At 27.6% G+C, this 19,393-nt stretch overlaps 2 protein-coding genes across 3 annotated transcripts; both read left to right on the top strand.

Moving 5' to 3' along the window:
- Nucleotides 1–315: 315 nt before the first annotated feature.
- LOC140676333 (luciferin 4-monooxygenase-like) lies at nt 316–7,775 on the top strand. The gene is made up of 9 exons (XM_072911275.1): nt 316–1,030; nt 1,590–1,695; nt 1,894–2,004; nt 2,366–2,573; nt 2,804–3,276; nt 4,370–4,547; nt 5,669–5,890; nt 6,088–6,317; nt 6,606–7,775. The coding sequence occupies exons 2-9, from the start codon at nt 1,675–1,677 to the stop codon at nt 6,765–6,767; spliced, it is 1,605 nt and encodes a 534-aa protein (XP_072767376.1). The 5' UTR covers nt 316–1,030; nt 1,590–1,674; the 3' UTR covers nt 6,768–7,775.
- A 5,444-nt stretch (nt 7,776–13,219) lies between these two features.
- LOC140676332 (uncharacterized) lies at nt 13,220–18,995 on the top strand. 2 transcript variants are annotated; one of them, XM_072911273.1, is made up of 9 exons: nt 13,220–13,501; nt 14,073–14,178; nt 14,376–14,486; nt 14,733–14,940; nt 15,171–15,643; nt 16,379–16,556; nt 17,646–17,867; nt 18,057–18,286; nt 18,575–18,995. In XM_072911273.1, the coding sequence occupies exons 2-9, from the start codon at nt 14,158–14,160 to the stop codon at nt 18,755–18,757; spliced, it is 1,626 nt and encodes a 541-aa protein (XP_072767374.1). In that variant the 5' UTR covers nt 13,220–13,501; nt 14,073–14,157; the 3' UTR covers nt 18,758–18,995. The 2 variants fall into 2 exon arrangements, with proteins under 2 accessions (XP_072767374.1, XP_072767375.1); XM_072911274.1 differs by lacking the exon at nt 13,220–13,501 and adding an exon at nt 13,559–13,654.
- The last annotated feature ends 398 nt before the right edge of the window (nt 18,996–19,393 follow it).

Here is a 19,393-nt window from a genome sequence, read left to right as displayed (position 1 = left end):
ATTTATTTCAATTTAGCATTTTTTACATTTTAATTTTTATAATATAAAACGTATTTATAGTCTCTCTCTTATCATTATAAAAATACTTTGATTTTTAAACAGACGGTTAGATAATGATATCTGTGGATGACACATGTCATTTTATTCATTTTATTTAATGCCACTTTGTCGATAAAATTTGTAATTTAAACAATTTTCTATTTCTAAAGAATATTTTATTTTTAAAAAACAAATGCTAAAATAGAAATACAGGAAAATAAATTTTCTATTGCACATAAATATAAACATTTTCTTTAAAGATGAAAAAAAAATTAAAATTTAAAGTTAATAGTAAACTAATACAATAGTATAAGAAAAAATTCGAGAGTGAAACTCGCACAGTATAGTCTTAACAAAATGAACAAATTAATTAAAGCTCACAAAGACATCATGCCAACAGAATTAAAAACTAACGTCATATATAAAATTAACTGTAGCCATTGTGATGCCTCATATGTTGGCCAAACATCCCGGAAGCTAAAAACCAGAATTACAGAAAAGACATATACATCATAATACAAACACAAACTTGGTAATCACTAATCATAGACGGGATTTTAACCATGATTTTGACTGGAATAATGTTAGAATACTTGATAAGGCTTCATTTTATATCAAGAGGCTTATCTCTGAAATGCTATTTATCAAAAGACAAAGGAATGGTCTGAATCTACAAACATGGAAGATACGGAAAATCTACCGAGTGTCTATCATGATATTGTTAATACTCTTCCTCAAAAATATAGTGGTGGGGACAACATTATATAAACACGCAACTTGTATTGTTTTTTGACATTATCCGAGCGACCTCTACAGTACACGTAGTGGAGTCAACAAATTATTATCAACCGTCACAAAATATTGTTAAAGAGTGAGTGACCGCCCAACAGTTATTGAATAGTGATTATTAAGTCAGATTTTACTTTCTTTTAAACATCACCAATTTTACATATTTCAACGATCATTGTTTATTCACATACAATATTACCAGGTCAGTGACTACTTTGTAATGTTGACTCTGTCGTCTGTAAAATCATAATTAAACACCCATCGGAGACGGTCCATAATAGTTAAGTCGATAGCTTAATTACACTTTTATGTATAATTTATTTTATGTATTATTTATATTTCTTGGTTCACTTAATTTTTGTAATTATAGTTTAATTATTGCGCTGAAGAAGACTCAAATTTAGAGCTTGATACGTCCGCATTCAATGTAGTTAATTGTATTTTTAATTTTTTTAACATTTATAGTTTTTTAATATCATCGATTATGTAACTTTGCGTTATTGCGATATATAATTTGGTTATTAGTAATTTATTACTTGAGCGTATTGCGACATATGTATGATAAATTCCTAAATTTTCTAATATCATTTATAATATACCTTACTTTGTTATTTATTATATCATTCGTTAATTATTACCTATTCCGGTTGTCATGATACATTTTTGCTCTCTATTGCTGATTATAATTTATTGTTCTTAGTTTAAAATTTAAACTTCCAAACATTTTTCATATATATTTGTTTATTTTTTTTATATTATAGTAAGTGAGAGGAATAACTACTACGTCGCTGTTTAATTGTGTTCAACATTTTCTAACTAAGATCTAAAAATTATATCTCCGGTAATATGGCTGTAAATGACTCAAGGGTAAGTACAAAAACACTCATAATTGCGCACATATTATAGTTAATATATTTATATAATTAACAATTAACTTACACAAATAATCATTGTCAATATGATATAAAATTATAGATTAAAAACGCAAAACGTAAATTTGTTTTAAAAGTATGCAAAAATTTGTACTGTGTTGTATTTAAGTAAAGATTTATTTATTATTTTTAGACATTTACTGTGGAAAATAACGTTTACAAAGGAGAAATAACCTCTACGCCTAAAAGTATTGGAGAAATATTGTGGAATAACATTAAAAGTCATGGAAATAAAATTGCACAGGTAAGGTAATACTTAGACGTAATGTCAATATTGAATGTAGGAAAAGAAAACTTTTAGAGTTAACTATGCTTATATAATACAGATTTGCATATTAATTTCATAACGAATAAACATTTTCAAGAAATGACATAAGATATTATATTTAAATACCATTCAATGGTATTTTAATTATAATTGTTAATTACATAAATATGTTAACTATAATATGTGCGCAATTATGTGTGTTTTTGTATTTACCCTTGAGTCATTTACAGCCATATTACCGGAGATATAGTTTTTAGATCTTAGTTAGAAAATGTTGAACACAATTAAAACGTTTTATGATTTTATAACACTCTGTACAATATCAATAATGTGATAGGTGGATGCATGCACTGAACAAGTAGTTACGTATGCGGAGTTACAAGATAAAGTTGTAAGGTGCGCATTGTGGTTACAAAAACAAGGAATCAAACCTTGCGATGTTGTCAGTCTATGCACAAGTAATTATCTCAATTCCTTCGTGCCCTGCATCGCGACAATTTATGTCAACGCGATCTTTAATCCGTGGCACGAAAATATGGATTTACGTGAGTTATCCTGCGATGACAATTCAAAAGCATTGTTACGTTTTATTCGATTAATAATTAGAGATAATATAAATCCAACAACAGCAAATATAATTTAATTTGTCTCTAATTAATTACATTTTATCTTATTTATTATTTAGTTGTGCAATAACATTTATATGTATTATTTATTTTATTTAGTGTTTTTTTATTTCATGAAATTTTATTAATTATGCGCTATTTATCATTAGAAAGCGTGCTTTACTTCATGCGGCTGACTACTCCGAAAGTGATATTCTGCACTGAGAAATCCGTGAACGTTATTTTGAGCGCGATAAAAGAGAGCAATAGCAATCCCATTGTTGTGATTTTCGGTAAACACCCTAACGTGATCTCATTTTCCGATATTTTGAGCATATGCAGCGATGCGGAAGTGACGACTTTCCATTATGTCGAGTGCAATGACAGGAAAAAGACCATGTGCATAATGCATTCGTCAGGCACTACGGGGCTGCCGAAAGGAGTTGAATTATCCAATTACTGTCTGTCGTATGTCAGCGAAGATAGAAACATAGATTTCACCGGTACAGTGATTTGGTTCTCAAAATTTTATTGGATTTTGGGAGTAGTGATGAATTTGTTTTCGATCGTGCAGGGTGCCAAAGTAATTCTTTATCCAGAATTCGATGAAGAGATGATATGCTTATTAATTGAAAAATACAAGGTAACAGTTGTAAAGAAAACATCTAGTAACACTGTTTTCGATTTTATTATTAAGATTTATTATATATAAAAGATAAAAGAGGCAAAAACTATTTATGTAAAAAATTAAAAATTTTTTTTATCCATTATCATAAATGAGCAAATAATTTTATATTCAGGAAAATAATAACTGACAGTGAGACATATTAATTTAATTGTTTTTGCTAAAGACCATTTTATTCTCAAGAATTTCTTGAGGCTCCCGAGTCTCACCGCGGCTATATTGGAATAGTGACGTCATAAGCGAGAAATAATACTCTGAGAATTCTTGCGTGCAAGTTTTCAATAAATAGATATTTCGATGAAATAAGACTACAGATCGGTTTAGCACATTTGTAAAATTGTTTGAACACTAAGCTATTCCCTTGACAGTTAATAAATAGCCGTAAAATAAGTGTCAAAATAATCCCTATTTACACGAGAAAATACGCGGTTTGACAGCTGTCTAAAGAAGTGGAAAATTCTCTTTACATAGTATATTCCTTGCTAAGCTTAGTTTGCGGACAATTTTACAAGTGTACTAAAACGATCTATAGTTTATTTAAAGAGGGCACGCAAGAATAATTTGGCTGTCTAAACGTCACTTTCGCGCCTAATAGAAAAAAAAGAAACAAACGATGCGAAATAAAAAGAGAGAACACTAATGAATTGATTCTTATTTCTACTGTAATTATATTTGTTATCACCGTCAACTTACAGTTTCTCGGCGACTACTCGAGAACCTTAATAATTCAATATTGTGTAAATTTTTCTCTGTCAAGAAAATAATTATATATTAAGTATATATATTATCATACTTTTCTTGTTAATATTTAAATGTCTGAAAAACTTGCATTTCTCAATAAGAAAAAAATTTATTTTAACGATTCAAGTATTAAAATATTACTATATAATAATTTAAATAAATTCAAAATATAATACTAAAAAATATTATTTTTAAATGACATTATAATATTATTTATTAAGAAATTTAATTAATATATGCATTTTATATTTTTGCATACATGATAATAATATAATGCAAAAGCCTAAATTTTCTTGATCTTGCTATTTAGATAACTACTGTTCTTCTAAACGCGAGTATGGTCAACCGATCTGTCAAAGTGGGTTACATAAAGAAATTTCCATTATCATCTTTAAAAGTCATACTCTTCACTGGTGGAGTGATGAAACCAGAAGTACACAAAGAAATAAGACGCGTTTTATCACATGTTCAAATATTACAATGTTATGGTAAATTATTATTCTAATATAATACAAAATATTGTAAATATAAATTATATATATATATATATATATATATATATATATATATATATGTGTGTATATATATATATATATAAATATATATTGACTTATATATATTTTGCGTTCGTGATGTCTGTGTCGTCCGTTTTCAAAGAAATATTGATTGACTTTCTCAGTTGAGCTGGAAAATCAATATATCGATCGGTCTAAAGTCGAAGACAGTCAAAAAAGCGTCGCGCGGAGACGGTTATTTAGAAAAGAGAGTCTTGTTCTGGATTTCGAGCAAGAGAGATTACTAATGAGCATTATAATAATATTTTGTATAATTATTATTCTTATAAAGATCATTGTGTAAAAAGTTTTTATTGCATGTGCGCGAGTATGACTACGTTTACACGTCATCCTTAATCGAGTTTAATAACATCCATACTTTTAGAACTACGGATGTTATTAAACCCGATTAAGGGGATTCAAAAGCTGTTGTATATTATCGATCAAAATTTAACCTAACATGACAATAATATATTTGCTTAATATAAAAGTTTTGCAATTTATACACAAAAAATAAGATAGGTTTCTGCTAGGAATTGCATAAAGGAATATTTGTGAACTTTTAGAAATGACGTCTGACGTGAGTTCGTGTTTCAATCTCGCACCCTCACAGATGCACGAGAGTAATTTTTTAAAGATATTGAAAATCTTTTTACTAGGCTTCTAAATTTTTCTAAAGTTTCATTTCCAAAAGTTTACTAACATTATGTTATGTTATTCCAAACGCGGACGCTATATCTTTTGCACGAACATACCGTAAAACTTTTTATATTAAATAAATACCTATTGTTACGACGTAATTGTCATCTTTTAATTTTTTATCATTTTTATATGAAATTATTAGACCTTGCGTGTTGTTTTTATAAGTACTTTAATTGTGGAGAAAAATTCATCTATTCTTGTAGCCAAAAAAGAGAAGTCGAATAGTTGCGCTCGCGCTCGGAAATAATATCGATATTGTTTCGCGGATGTAACAATATGTAACAAAAATGAGACAAAGCATCTAACAACAGAACATGTAGTGAAAACCAAACTATTTATCCCTCTCATTTTAGGAATGACAGAAGTATCTGGATACAGGACACTTCAGTGCTTGAATCATAAGAATGGATCTTGCGGAACAGTAATCCAAAATACAGAAATAAAAATCGTGGACTTAGAAAGCGGAAAGGCTCTTGGTTCAAATCAATTAGGAGAACTGTGGATAAAATCAGTGACTCAGATGAATGGCTATTACAGAAATCTTGAAGTGACAAAAAAGACTGTTGATGAACAAGGTAAAAAAACTATGTAAATTCTCATTAGTGTATTCTCCCTTCCCCCCCCCCCCATAAATGATCTTGGGATATATTATCAAAAGTAAACAATTCTAACAAAGAAAGTCATCTAACAAAACGTCCAACAATAATATAATAATAGTAGTAAAAATAATATCACATGTAATACCATGAAAATAAGTTCAAATTTCCTATAGGATGGCTGCATTCAGGTGACATTGGTTATTTTGATGAAGATGGAGAACTCTTTATTGTAGATAGAATAAAAGATCTTATAAAATACAGAGGATATCACATCTCACCTGGAGAAATCGAGGGTGTCTTATTGTCGCATCCAGGAGTGTTAGAAGTTGCAGTAACAGGAATTCCCCATCCAACAGATGACGAATATCCCATTGCTTATGTCACCAAGATGCCGGGTATCGAGGTACAATCTTATTGCAAATATGATGAGGTTGCAAAGCAATGTTAACAAAATAGAAAATTTTAAATTATGATTTATCAAGTGCATCAAAATTTTAAGAGAGAGACACTTCCAAGTAACTATAAAAAATTTTATAATAAAATTTTTTTAATCTGTTGTCAAGATTGTGTGATACTTTAAACATACTGAACTATACATATATTATTTTCTAACATGGAATGTATAAAATGTTTTATAAAATCAAATATGCTATAATCAAATTATTGCAATGCTCAAATTGTGTATGTGTAGGTGACGGAACAAGAATTAATAGACTTGGTGGCAAATAATATGACGGATCAATACAAACTTCGTGGTGGAGTAATATTTCTGAATGAATTACCTCATACAAGTACAGGAAAAATTGCGAAAAATATACTAAAAGCTATGGCTAAGAAACTAGTTGTAGAATAAACAAATACAAGAAACCAATTTATAATTATATTTTTTATAATTATTATTATTATTATAATATTGTATATAATTAAGATATTTCAATTATTAATAATATATTAAGATATATCAATTTTTAACACAAGCGTAACTCTATATAAGTAATTCAGATCCTAAGTAAGTTGTGATTTTTTTTTTGAAAAGCTACTGCAAAACTCTTTATTTCTCAAATTTTAATTTTTCGAACTAATACTTCACATTTAAGCCAAGTTGCATATATATATTTATATTTACTATTCATATTTATTGTTAATAAACGGGTAATTTATTTTTACATTATAAAATCTGTCATAATTTTGGCTTTTAACTTTATAAATATGCTAATCTACTTAAATATTATATATTATACATGTATAGATAGTAATTATAAATGTTACAATAATCTGTTTTAGACATACAATTTTTCAAGAAATTTTAACTTTAGTACAGAAACGGAAACGATTGATTTAACTATATTTATATGGTGTATCAAACATAAGACAGATACACGAAAACGGTAAATAAAATTTTAAAAGACCGTTTTCAAGTTATTTCTAATTTAAGATTGGATATCCGTGATTATGAAAGAATCTTAAATGATTAATCAATCAAACTAATAAAAGATTAATATATAATGCATTTACGTCTCACATATTTACTATCTTTACTTTAAGTAGTTTTTCGAAATAAACTTATGTTCTGCCAAATATGGGAGAAGATTGGTAAAATAGGCGATATACATATAATATCCTCTATTTTCTTTATCCTTATTAAATGTAATCTTTCTTATAGAATACAAAATATTAAGAATTAAATACTTTACTCGAAGAAATTATCTTTCTATTATTTAAGACATCATGTATTCTAAGTAAAATAAATAAGAAGAATTTTTATATTTGGATATTTAGTAAAAAACTGATACATAATTATACTTCAGGTACACATAATAAGCAAATTAATGTTATTACAATAAATTATAATAAATACGAATCTTTGTATTATTTTATTGACTGAATACAATTCTAAAATCAATTTTCAAAATAAAAAATTAGGAAGGAAATAAAAATAAAATACTTTCCAAACAATATTCTACAGTAATGTAGTATATTCCTCATATAAAGATTAAACTTAATAATTTTTTTCTAAACAACTACTCAAATATTGAAATCTTTTTACTTTCCTTTAAAAAAGAAAAATTTTATAGTTTTTATTTTACAGTAAAAATGTATTATCAATAATCATTCTGTCAATAATGAAACGTTAATTAATTATTATATTGTACATATACATTATACATATACATTATTGTACTTACAGATTAGATAAAATATAATCAGATACAATATAAAATAAAATAAGCAATTAATGAAAACTAAATGATAAAAGTAAAAAATAATTTGATATGTGTACGGATGTAAACAAAATACTGACTAAAATGAAAATTCTATGCAATAAAATATTTGCCGAATTATCACTTATAATTCTAAAAATATTGAAATTTTCACATTTTTTAAACATATGCAAATAATCTAGATAATTTTCGAAATATATTATAAAATATTGTTCAGTAATTTTGCGACACTCAGCACGCACATCTGATACATATATTATTTCAAAATCAGAATAACCTAATATCACACAATCAGCATTTAATTCGATTTATTATTAAAGTAGAAGATATTTCCATTAAATATTATAATATTTTTATTAAGTAACATATTAACTGACTTTTAGTTTTATATTAAAATTATTTGTTTCAATAATTGTAAGAGCTTTTTTATGTAAAAAAGATAAACATATATATATCATAAATTTGGATGCAGAAGTTTAATATTAGATTCAAGAAGCTAGACGTACATTTTTTTATCGAAATAAAGATTCAGATTGATATCAAGTGTACTTCTCTATCACATATAGAAGTCGCTTTTTTATTTATAGTTATTTAAAAGCAATTAAGTACAGATTATGATTCATGATTATTAACAAGTATATTTTATTGTAAAAAAACAATATATATGCTTTTGAACGTTCATTTATTTAAAGTTTCTAGATATCGAAATTGAATGACGTTCACGACAAGATTAATAAATACAATGTGCATGACAATAAAAATAAAAATTTTAATTTTAAATCTTTAAAAAATTAACAATTAAGATTATATCATAGATTATTTGTAAGTTAGAGAAACAAACGTTTTTGGAATTTATAATAATGAATAAATTAACAATGTATGTAAAAAACTTGATAAACTTGAAAATTGATCATTTAAAAACGTTTTTATTTTCTTTATTATCTTTTAAAGGTATAATATTGTAACATTTATGTAACACGAAAATATAAGATTATATAATACATCTTACTTATACGACATACACATAAAATACGGCCAACAACAATTTTCTGTGGAGCTTTTTATCGAAACCAATTTTTTACATGAAAAAAAAAATTCATTATACACATTTTATAATAAAAGTATACAATCAAATTAGTAAAGTATACAAATGTTGACAAATTATTTGCTCATAATAAAAGAAGATAAAAGTATAGAATAATTTTTAATTTCTCTTAAATTCTTTCCAGAAGTTATTTTTTTTAAATTAAATGTATAGTTCAAAAGTTAATTAAACCATATATTGATTTATTACTATACACTATTACGTTTATTGACTTGACTTTTTTATCATTTCGATTTTAAAAATTGTTTACATATCATATTTATCATGATGTCAAGTGCTGTTAATTCTCCGCAGTTTTGAAGAATAGCAAAATCGAATAATTAAAATACAGGTATATTTTCAACATTAATAGTTCACAGAAATAAGAACTTATAAATTGAACAATTAAATTGTTATTTAAAAACTGAATTCTCATCAGCAAACAATTTTAATATACAAGGTGAGTTATCACAAAGAAAGAATACTAATACCTTTTTTGTTAATAAATAAAATATCTACAATATATACGTTGAGGACAATTTGAATAATTTTAAAACAAACTAAAAAGTAGAAATAATGTAATGTTTTTTTCTCAATAAAATTAAACTAAATCTTAATTAGAAAAAACTTTTTTTTTTAAATTAAATAAAAAAATATAAAAATTTTGTTAAAAACAATTAAAAAATGAAAATAAAATAAATAATAACTAAAATAAGTTTTTAAAAGATTAAAATAATACTTATGTGTAAGTATTGACATATGCAATAAATTTTTTTTCTTTCTATAAATTATTAAATATTAAATTAAAGAAGTTATACATGTATGTGGTAATTATAATTATTAATTGTATATCTTACAAGAGCAGTCAGGAGATACCAAGCTGTATTTTTCACGCATACGTGCCCGTACACACACACGCACGCGCGTGCATAACACACTCATGCACACACACACATATCATGTATGCAAACACGTGCATACCTAGCGTGGCGAATATGTATATTTTGTACAACATCATTAAAAAGACGTCACAAAAAAGACGTTTTAAATTAGACATTATTTGTTCACGTGACGTCTTTGAAACAGAAATGACCAGTTGTCGACGTCAAAGTGACATGTGCTTGCTACCTGGGTACTTATGTGTAAGTATTGACATATGCAATTAATCTCTTTCTATCCCATTTCGATTATCCTATAATCTCGAAAAGAATCGCGACCGGAATCACGCGGTTTCGATAAACGCAGACATTTAAATTCCCGACGCACGTTTGTAAACACGGGAAAGTTCAAATCCCGGCAACGACCGAGCGTCACAACATCATAAAAACGAGACACGCGCGCGACCGAAATAATAACGTTGTATTCCTTCTTACGAAGGTTTCTCAACCCGCACCATTTCGCTTCGGAAATCGATAATTGCGAAACCAAATTAACATCGGCTTACGCGCCCGGTAATTAATATATCTGAGAATCCTGAATCGTTTACGAATCGCGATTCTCGAATCATCGTAGGCGCACCGCCCCGAAGTCCACCTGGCGCCTTGCGCGCTGAGAATTGATTTATTGTAAAGCGTAACGAACCGCTATCAATATCCGGACCGTAAATACAACTCTGTACATATGTACAACCCTACATACACTCACACACATTGACACTACCCTGCTGTATGCAACACGACATAATGTATACACAACGCACATTCATACACGATCATCTTGTACATACGATAAATAAACATCCAGATAAACTCTTCAGATGCAAGTCATGATGTTTGTTTGGACGGCGATAAAAAACAATGACGAAAAATCTAATATATTCGATAAACATTGTTAGATAAACATTATTCTCAAACTTGCACGTATTTTGCGAGAGAATGAGTTGCTCGATTTCAGCTTTATTTTTACAATTAGTGAAAATTGTCAAATATTTTAAAAATAATTTTGCTGATAAAAATAAAGATTTCTTTTATAATAATACTTTAAATTAGAAAACAAACCGATAAGAAAGTATCAAAATAATCTGAGAAATATCAAATGAAAGCTATTCGATAGTATCTTTCGTAATGAAGCTTTAATTTATTTTTTATCTTTACGAAAGAGGAAATAACAATTTAATATAATTAAAAAATGTATTTATTTACAATAGAACTATTACTTTACAATTCGTAACTGTGATCGTTATAGAAGTGAGGATTTATCTCTCTAAACCAATTTTATAATAATCCAATCTAAACTAAATTTAATTTTTATTTTTATTTTAATAAATATTCAAAATTATAATTTTCAGAGAAAAGAGATCATAAAACTTTACTAAAATAAATTAAGTTATTGTACATTATGTACAAGTGAAGATTAAAATGTAACGAATTAATATTTTCATCTTAATACTCTGGGCAACAAAATTATCGCAACAAAAATTTATACCAAAATTTCACATAATTTCAGATAATCACAACTCCACGAAAAATTGTCGTATTAAAATTTTTTTTTTTATTTTGTAGGTTAAAGTCTCTATTTTAAGAAGCATTTGTCAGATTTTAAATTTATCTTTCTCCCCTCCCGCCTTCCTCTCAAAAGTAAGAACGTGTTTTGTCTCGGAAAATTTACACAGTTTGACGCACTCCGCGGAGTGGAATGAATTTTTTTCACAAGTGTCATAATAATCATTGTAAAATTTGAACTTTTCTTTGCAAATTAAAAAAAATTGAGATTGATATGATTTTTTTTCGAGGACTTATGACGTATATCAAAGTGACCTATACATTTTTGTGCCTGTTACCGCCAACATTAGCATTTTCCGTTGCGCACTACGAGGAGATTGTTGGATGGATTTTGCCCATCATGTGTATGCTGTGCGTGTGTGTATGCTGTGCGTGTGTGTGTGCGTGTGCGTGTGCGTATATGCATGTGCCGAATATGAGACGGATATATACACTTTTAAAATTAAGTGCAAATATTCCTTTCTGACACACGCACGCACGCACGAACACGCATGCATTGTGATATTTGACATTACTTTGACACTATCGTGACTTTTTGTTCTACTTGGATAAGAACATGAATATAAAACAACAATGTTTAATAAATGTTTTATAAAGAGAATGTGAAATCAATATTCTTTTTCTATGTTTAAAATATTGCTTAACAATAAAATGAGAAAGTATATTTACAGCAGATATGTAATTGGATAATAATCATATAAATAAAGTTATCAGACGTCCCGGATTGCGGGACAATCCTGGATTTGAGCTCTTTGTCCCGGATAATGTCCCGGATTGGACCGAATTGTCCTGGGAGGGGGGGGGGAAGAGAGAGAGAGAGAGAGAGAAATTTAACCTTTTCAACTTTTTAACATATTTTACTATTGTTGTTTCTCTCTTTCTCCCTCTCTCTCTCTCTCTCTTCTGCAGTTTAAATATATTAATAAATGTATAAAAATATAAACATGTGTTTTATTAAGGTTTTTTTCTTTTTTTTTGGTTTCTTGGACACGTCTCGTATCGAGACACTAAACATTTGGTCACTTTATATGTAGAAGATAGATATGAAAAGAGAATTCCCCCCTTAAGAAACTTGCGTAACTACCTACAAAAAAGTGATAATATGCAAGACTGAACAATTATCGAATACATCGTAGTTAAATGTATGTTAATATTCGAATGATAATGAACAATTCAAAAGTAATTACAACTAATTAAAAATCATTTAAAAATATATTTCACATATATCATTATATTATTATTATTTCTAATACATGTATTTGTTTTGTTTTAAACATCTTAGTTCTAAAGCCTAATCTACAATGTGCGTTTTGCTTTTTCTTTCTTTAGAAATTAACTAATTGCAGTTGATTTTAAGAAGAATAATCGAACAGGATTGGATTAATTTCTAAGAAACAGAAAACAAAGAGCACATTGTAGATTAGGCCTAATGCAAGTAGAGGAAACAACTTTTTGCTTCTAGATTATGTCACAGTATAATAGTTGTATCGCGTGATATCATGAGATAATGACAATTCAACGATGTACAATCGCGGATGATAAAATATTACAACTATTTGCACAAGTCACAATATATAAGTGCATTACTTACAGCGAGCTCACATCATGGCTTATTAATAACGGAGAAACTTTCTTCGCGAGTATTACGACTAATTAAAGAAACAAATTGTCGATATATCAGACTGTGCAGATACTCATAGTGTTCTATTATTTGTGACTGCACTTAAAGTGTTATTATCTCATGACGTGCAATGCAGCTATTATATCCTCAAGTAATTCGGTAATGTAAAACGTCGTTTCCTACTTGTAACGTGTTAATAAAAACCAGTAAAGCTTAGTCCTTTCGAGAAGAATCATCATTAAAAAACTGTGCATAACTTCGTCTTGTTTTCGGAATATTGTATCAACATTTATAATTATATATTGTATTATTGTGTGTGCAAATCCAATTTACTGTCAATACATACTTTATTCCAATTTAGCATTTTTTACATTTTAATTTTTATGATATAAAACGTATTTATATTCTCTCTCTTATCATTGTAGAAATACTTTGATTTTTAAACAGACGCTTAGATGATGATATCCGTGGATGCCACATGTCATCTTAATCATTTTATTTAATGCCACTTTGTCGATAAAATTTGTAATTTAAACAATTTTCTATTTCTAACTAATATTTAATTTTAGTTTTAACGAACAAATGCAAAAATAGAAATACAGAAAAATAAATTTTATATTGTACGTAAATATAAACATTTCTTTTAAGAATGAAAGAAAGTTAAAATTTAAACATTATATAAACTTCCAAACATTTTTCATAGATATATGTGTATTTTTTTATGTTGTAGTAAGTGAGAGGAATAATTACTACGTCGCTGTTTAATTGTGTTCAACATTTTCTAACTAAGATCTAAAAACTATATCTCCGGTAATATGGCTGTAAATGACTCAAGGGTAAGTACAAAAAACCCATAATTGCGCACATATTATAGTTAATATATTTATATAATTAACAATTAACTTACACAAATAATCATTGTCAATATGATATAAAATTATAGATTAAAAACGCAAAACGTAAATTTGTTTTAAAAATATGCAAAAATTTGTACTGTGTTGTATTTAAGTAAAGATTTATTTATTATTTTTAGACATTTACTGTGGAAAATAACGTTTACAAAGGAGAAATAACGTCTACGCCTAAAAGTATTGGAGAAATATTGTGGAATAACATTAAAAGTCATGGAAATAAAATTGCACAGGTAAGATAATACTTAGACGTAATGTCAATATTGAATGTAAGAGAAGAAAACTTTCAGAGTTAACAATGCTTATATAATATAAATTTGCATACTAATTTCATAACGAGTAAACATTTTCAAGAAATGACATGAGATATTATATTTTAATACCATTTAATAGTAATTTAATTATAATTAAATAATTTTGTAATAAAATGCACGTTCTATGATTTTAAGACACTCTGTACAATATCAATAATGTCATAGGTGAATGCATGCACTGAACAAGTAGTTACGTATGCGGAGTTACAAGATAAAGTTGTAAGATGCGCATTGTGGTTACAAAAACAAGGAATCAAACCTTGCGATGTTGTCAATCTATGCACAAGTAATCATTTCAATTCCTTTGTGCCCTGTTTGGCGACAATTTATGTCAACGCGATCTTTAATCCGTGGCACGAAAATATGGATTTACGTGAGTTATCCTGCGATGACCATTCAAAAGCATTGTTACGTTTTATTCGATTAATAATTAGAGATAATATAAATCCAACAACAGCAAATATAATTTAATTTGTCTCTAATTAATTAGATTTTATCTTATTTATTATTTAGTTGTGCAATAACATTTATATGTATTATTTATTTTATTTAGTGTTTTTTTATTTCATGTAATTTTATTAATTATGCGCTATTTATCATTAGAAAGCGTGCTTTACTTCATGCGGCTGACTACTCCGAAAGTGATATTCTGCACTGAGAAATCCGTGAACGTTATTTTGAGCGCGATAAAAGAGAGCAACAGCAATCCCATTGTTGTGATTTTCGGTAAACATCCCAACGTGATCTCATTTTCCGATATTTTGAGCATGTGCAGCGATGCGGATGTGACGACTTTCCATTATGTCGAGTGCAATGACAGAAAAAAGACCATGTGCATAATGCATTCGTCAGGCACCACGGGACTGTCGAAAGCAGTTGAATTATCTAATTACTGTCTGTCGTATGTCAGCGAAGACAGAAACATAGATTTTACCGATACGGCGATTTGGTTCTCAGCACTTTATTGGGTTGGGGGAGTACTGATGAATTTGTTTTCGATCGCGCAGGGTGCCAAAGTAATTCTTTACCCAGAATTTTCTGAAGAGATGCTATGCTTATTAATTGAAAAATACAAGGTAACAGTTGTAAAGAAAACAGATGGCAACACTGTTTTCGATTTTATTATCAAGTTTTATTATATATAAAAGATAAAAGAGGCAAAAACTCTTTATGTAAAAAATAAAAGATTTTTTTTATCCATTATTGCAAATGAGCAAATAATTTAAAATTTATCTTCTTCTCTAACTTCAGGAAAATAATAACTGACAATCGGACATACTAGTTTAATTGTTTTTGCTAAAAACCATTTTATTTTTTCGGGCATTTTATATTCGGGCTCCCGAATAGTCACCGCGGCCAAAAGAAACAGACAATGCGAGATAAAAAGAAAGAACAATAATGACTTGGTTTTTATTTCTATTATAGTTATGGTTGTCGTCACCGTCAACTCAGAGTTTCTCGGCGACTACTCGGGAACCTTAATAATTCAATATTGTGTAAATTTATCTTTGTCAAGAAAATAATTATATAAAATATATATATTATCACATTTCTCTTGTTAATATCTAAATGTCTGAAAAACTTGCATTTCTCAATAAGAAAAAAATTTAATTTAAAGATTTTAGTGTTAAAATATTACTATAATAATTTAAATAAATTCAAGATATAATACTAAAAAATATTATTTTTACATGATATTATTATATTATTTATTAAGAAAATTAATTATTATGCATTTTATATTTTTGCATGCATGATAATAATATGTAATATAATGTAAAAGGCTAAATCGTTTTGATCTTGCTATTTAGATAACTACGGTTTTTCTGACCTCGAGTATGATCCACCGATTTCTCAAAGCGGGTTACATAAAGAAATTTCCATTATCATCTTTAAAAGTCATATTTTTCGGTGGTGGACCAATCAAACCAAAAGCACACGAAGAAATAAGACGCATTTTATCACATGTTCAAATATTACAATCTTATGGTAGATTATTATTCTAATATAATACAAAATATTATAAACATAAATTATATATATATATATATTTATTTATATAAGGTAAACTCGGGTAAGATAGACATAGTTTTTTAAAATGCAAAAAATATACTTTTATTCTTGTTATTTTTTAATAATATTCGACATGTTATCTTCACTGAAACTTAAATTATGTAATATTATCGAAATTAAAAGGAAAATATTTAATAGAAATTTTATATTATCAAAATAGTACAACATAAGCATTGGCCATCTTACCCAACTTTTAAGAAAAAGATGACCATAATATTTATAAAAAAATAGTGAAAACGAAAATAAAAATTATAAGTCGTATAACAATTTACATATCTTTATATTATGTCTAACGTCGATTACGATAGCTTAACTTTAATTTATTCGACGTTATAACAGTTTTTAGTGGACAAATGAAAAACTTTGCAGGTAGTCAAAAATAAAAATATGATAAAAGATTCACAATATCGTTATTTCAAACAATATATGCGCATAAACTAATGTAAATATCGATTATCTTTGATAATTACTAAAAAAGGTGCACTATGTAGCGATTATTAAAAAAATTACAGCCTATGGGCATCATACCCTATTTCACTTTATATATATATTGTTGCGTCCGTGATGTCTGTGTCGTCCGTTTTCGAAGAAATATTGATTGATTTTCTCAGTTGAGCCGGAAAATCAATATATCGATCGGTCCGAAGTCGTCAAAGACTATCGAAGGAGCGTCGCGCAGAGACGGTTATTTATAATAGAAAAGAGAATCTCGTTCTGGATTTCGATCAAGAGAGATTACTATTGGGCATTATAATTATATTTTGTATAATTACTATTCCTATAAAGATGTGTAAAGAAATCTCCTTTTATTGCATGTGCGCGAGTGTGAGAAGAAAAGTTGAATAATTCCGTCGCTCGCGTTTGGAAATAATATCGATGTTGTTCCGCGGACGTAACAATATGTAACAAAAATAATATATGTCTGTAATAATATATGTAAGTAATATATAAGCCAAAACATCTAACAGAACATGTAACGGAAACCAAACTATCTCTCTATTTTAGGAATGACAGAAGTAGCTGGATACAGGACACTTCAGTGTTCGAATCATAAGAATGGATCTTGCGGAACAGTAATCCAAAATACAGAAATAAAAATCGTGGACTTAGAAAGCGGAAAGGCTCTTGGTTCAAATCAATTAGGAGAACTGTGGATAAAATCGGCGACTCAGATGAATGGCTATTACAGAAATCTTGAAGTGACAAAAAAGACTGTTGATGAACAAGGTAAAAAAACTATGTAAATTTTCATTAGTGTATTCTCCCTTTTCCATAAATGATCTTGGCATATATTATCAAAAGTAAACAATTCTAACAAAGAAAGTCATCTAACAAAACGTCTAACAATAATATAATAATAGTAGTAAAAATAATATTACATGTAATACCATGAAAATAAGTTCAAATTTCCTATAGGATGGCTGCATTCAGGTGACATTGGTTATTTTGATGAAGATGGGGAACTCTTTATTGTAGATAGAATAAAAGATCTTATAAAATACAGAGGATATCACATCTCACCTGGAGAAATCGAGGGTGTCTTATTGTCGCATCCAGGAGTGTCAGAAGTTGCAGTAACAGGAATTCCCCATCCAACAGATGACGAATATCCCATTGCTTACATCACCAAGATGCCGGGTATCGAGGTACAATCTTATTGCAAATATGATGAGGTTACAAAGCAATGTTAACAAAATAGAAAATTTTAAATTATGATTTATCAAGTGCATCAAAATTTTAAGAGAGAGACACTTCCAAGTAACTATAAAAATTTTTATAATAAAATTTTTTTAATCTGTTGTCAAGATTGTGTGATACTTTAAACATACTGAACTATACATATATTATTTTCTAACATAGAATATATAAAATATTTTATAAAATCAAATATGCTATAATCAAATTGTTGCAATGCTCAAATTGTGTATGTGTAGGTGACGGAGCAAGAATTAATAGACTTGGTGGCAAATAATATGATGGATCAATACAAACTTCGTGGTGGAGTAGTATTTCTGAATGAATTACCTCATACAAGTACAGGAAAAATTGCGAAGAATGAACTAAAAGCTATGTCTAAGAAACTAGTTGTAGAACAAATACAAGAAACCAATTTATAATTGTATCTTTTTATAATTATTATTATAATTATATAATTATACTTTACATACTATACATAATTATAATTTACTAACATGAATTAATGTAATCTTCGTTGCATTGAGTTACATTTCTGAATACTTTACCACAAACAAGTTCAGGAAAAATTGCGAAGATAGAATTAAAAGCTATAGATAAGAAAAAGTAGTTGTATAATAAAAACTCTATGTACATATCTCTTATTTAACTTATATTCTTATATATTTTTATTTAAATTGATGAACCTTTGCGAATTTTGAAATGTTTTTAGAAATATATTTTGACAATATTGCAGAATAATACTGTATAATAAAAGATAAACTACATACATATACATAAATATATGTATATATATTTTTTTTAGTTTCATAATATACAATTTTTAAAATATTTAAAAGAAATTGTTTTATAATTTATTTTATTACTTTTGTATTATAATTTGTTACAATTGTTTTAAATATTACAAGCTGAATATTATTTGTCAACGCTCCTTCAAGTTACTTGTACAACATCATACTGTTACAATGTATTAATCATCATTTATATAAAATGTTTGCTTATTTATGTATACCTGTATTAATAAAACTACAACGGCCGTAATCGCTGAGCTGAACTGA

The sequence above is a fragment of the Anoplolepis gracilipes genome, chromosome 2 (genome assembly GCF_047496725.1).
Source record: "Anoplolepis gracilipes chromosome 2, ASM4749672v1, whole genome shotgun sequence".
In the NCBI taxonomy this organism is placed as follows: Eukaryota; Metazoa; Arthropoda; class Insecta; order Hymenoptera; family Formicidae; genus Anoplolepis; species Anoplolepis gracilipes.
Note: the sequence above shows the minus strand (reverse complement) of the source record. Positions and strands in the feature narration are given on the sequence as shown.

Coding starts and splice junctions, on each gene's coding strand:
- LOC140676332 (XM_072911273.1), top strand. CDS start 14,158: ATGGCTGTAAATGACTCAAGG. Junction 14,487..14,732: donor ATGGAAATAAAATTGCACAG/GTAAGATAATAC, acceptor ATAATGTCATAG/GTGAATGCATGCACTGAACA. Junction 17,868..18,056: donor AAAGACTGTTGATGAACAAG/GTAAAAAAACTA, acceptor AATTTCCTATAG/GATGGCTGCATTCAGGTGAC.
- LOC140676333 (XM_072911275.1), top strand. CDS start 1,675: ATGGCTGTAAATGACTCAAGG. Junction 3,277..4,369: donor TATTAATTGAAAAATACAAG/GTAACAGTTGTA, acceptor CTTGCTATTTAG/ATAACTACTGTTCTTCTAAA. Junction 4,548..5,668: donor TCAAATATTACAATGTTATG/GTAAATTATTAT, acceptor CTCTCATTTTAG/GAATGACAGAAGTATCTGGA.